Here is a 2,500-nt window from a genome sequence, read left to right on the forward strand (position 1 = left end):
CTTTTGATCTTATCATTAAAAACGGTATTTCCATAGGGAGCAAAAACGATTCTTTATCAGGTACTTTAAAGTATTTACTGCACGATATATAGCCATTGGCGTTATCAGTCAAAACACATAATTATCAAGCACCACACGGTGTTCGGAAGTAAAGTTATTTAGTATTTTAGCTTTATATCTTATTTTGGACTACTATGCAGATAAGGCTGAAAGTATATTCACGAAGTACGTTTTTCCTCTCTCCTTAAAACAAACTGCAGTTTACGTAATCATACGTATACTCCATCCAATATTAGGAAAGAAAATGTCTTACCTTGAACTCTGGAGTACTTTGATTTACTCATAAGAAAAACAACAACAAACAAAGAGGCGTTGATAGCAACAAATAAAAATAATAAGTTTTCTTTCAATATACAAAACATGTGTACATAAGCATTGTGTAAAATGATTATAAAAGGAACGAAACGGTGAATCGAAGTGCTCCAGAATCAGAGTTACCAGTTGTTTTTTGTCTTGATCCTGAATGCACTAGAGTCTGTCTACTCTTGGAAGGGAAGTCTCAATAGTTCTGGTGTTCTAGGTCTAAAAAAAAGCAGGCGAGACAGGACTCTGAAATACCTTTGTTGCAGAATAATGTAGTAAAAAATATTCGGTATTTCGTTATCTCTGTATGACCCTGCTATCGACAAATCTTTGGGGATTTTTTTTTTTTACATGGCAAAGCAAATAAAAATGTCACTGTGAGTTGAACTCTATGCATTCAGTTCAATGTAACTTAGTTTTCTGAGAATCTGCAACTACGAAGATTTTTCTTCATTTACATTTAGGCATTTTTATGGGACAGGAACTTGGTAGGATAATGGAAAAAATGGTATATTAGGAACCTCCCTTGAAATCTCCCAGGTTACAGACTTGCAGTTGAGTTGTAAGCTTAGTATTAACATTATTATTCTTGTTATCATTAATATTATTTTGTGTGGTATGTGCTCTTTCGATGATCCAATCTGCTTGGTTTACGCTGTAACCAGGATTCTTTGTAAAAAAGGATAATCAGTTTATTACCTTCCCGATATTTGTTATATGTTACTTGCTTCTCATTCATAAATCTCATTATTCATTTCCATATATCTTATTCTACTCTGCCATAATGATCTACTCATTTACCTTTACTTTCTCAAGTCTTAAGCCTCGGGACTCAATTTTACTCATGCACTCTACACCCTCACCAACTTACCCATCATGACCCACGGAATAGGGCCATAACCAATGGAAAAGGCAGAGATGAAGACCATGAGTGAAGTCAGGGGAAGCCAACCTAGATATTCTTGGGCATAGGATTCGTTCGTTGACTTGATGTAAAAGAAGATGCCGAGACTGACTGTGTGGGAAAGAGTGATAATTATAGAAAATGGTGTGACATTTAAAAAAAGTGAATCAATAAAAATAATAAAGTCTTAAGATTTAAAGCTAAATTCAGTCAGATATGATTTTATTCTTGCAATTCCTGTTATCAGTTTTACCGTTGTTATAATAATTATTTCATTACTCTCACTACAGTTACAGTTGTTCTTTTCATTACGCTGTCACTTACGGCTACTATAGTCACTTCAAAATGGATGTATAAGAGGTCCCGCCCCTTCGCGAGCGATGATTTAGATTTGGCTTGGTTTGAGTACCTATATCTCTTTTTTTCACTAATTTGTAATACGTTTCTCATATACTGATTGCATTAACATTGGCTTATGATATTGGATTTGTTGGGGTTGTTAACACTTATTTCAAACATGGATAGCGTGTTAACTGACGGTTATTTTTATGATGAATAATAATAATGACACCAATTCTAACAATAATAATTGCTACTTTTATTTATTTATTTATTTTTTATTTTCTTATTCATTTATTTTTTATGAAATACCCCAAGAAGCAAACATCTCAAACCATCTCACCGATTACTCAAAACTATCATCACCAAACACCACCAATAAGTAAATTCTTTTGCAATAGTTCCAGGTTACTAAACTCCTCATACCAAACACTACACAAACACCCCAACACACTTACCAATGGAAAGTGACATGGTAAAAGCAGAAAAACTCAGCAAGAATTTCCTGCCGGCTCGGTCGATCAGGAGAGAACCCACAGATGTCGCGATAACCTGCACAAGGCCTACAATGATGCTGCTCAGATCATCTGATATGCTGGTTCCTGAGGACTGGGGGATGGAAATAGGCCTAGGAAGTCTGGAGGAAATGATGGAATGGTGGTTCTCGTTTTTTTTCTTCTTAGGCCTACGTAGTTTTTTTTTTAAAAGCGATTTTTACTTTTTGTCGCAGCGAGACGGTTTTATTGACAAAAGACAAAATCGTTTTCTCAGTTTCATCCGGGAACTCAAGGTTGAGAACCACTGTATCAGAGTGAGTATAATTCATTTATTCAGTCGTCAGTATTTCTCATAAATTGGCAAGAGAAGAAGATGATGATGATGATGATGATGATG

General features: G+C 35.1%; 1 protein-coding gene across 1 annotated transcript in view; it reads right to left on the minus strand.

Moving 5' to 3' along the window:
- The window catches only part of LOC125024770 (facilitated trehalose transporter Tret1-like), a gene marked incomplete at its 5' end in the record, with an annotated part of 15,904 nt that extends 13,689 nt beyond the window's left edge, over positions 1-2,215 (minus strand). Inside the window, 2 exon segments of the mRNA XM_047612518.1 lie at positions 1,235-1,378; positions 2,065-2,215. Coding sequence (XP_047468474.1) covers positions 1,235-1,378; positions 2,065-2,215 — 295 coding nt within the window.
- Between the last annotated feature and the right edge of the window lie 285 nt (positions 2,216-2,500).

This window comes from Penaeus chinensis, unplaced genomic scaffold (genome assembly GCF_019202785.1).
Source record: "Penaeus chinensis breed Huanghai No. 1 unplaced genomic scaffold, ASM1920278v2 CTG_4648:::FRAGMENT_2:::DEBRIS, whole genome shotgun sequence".
Lineage (NCBI taxonomy): Eukaryota > Metazoa > Arthropoda > Malacostraca > Decapoda > Penaeidae > Penaeus > Penaeus chinensis.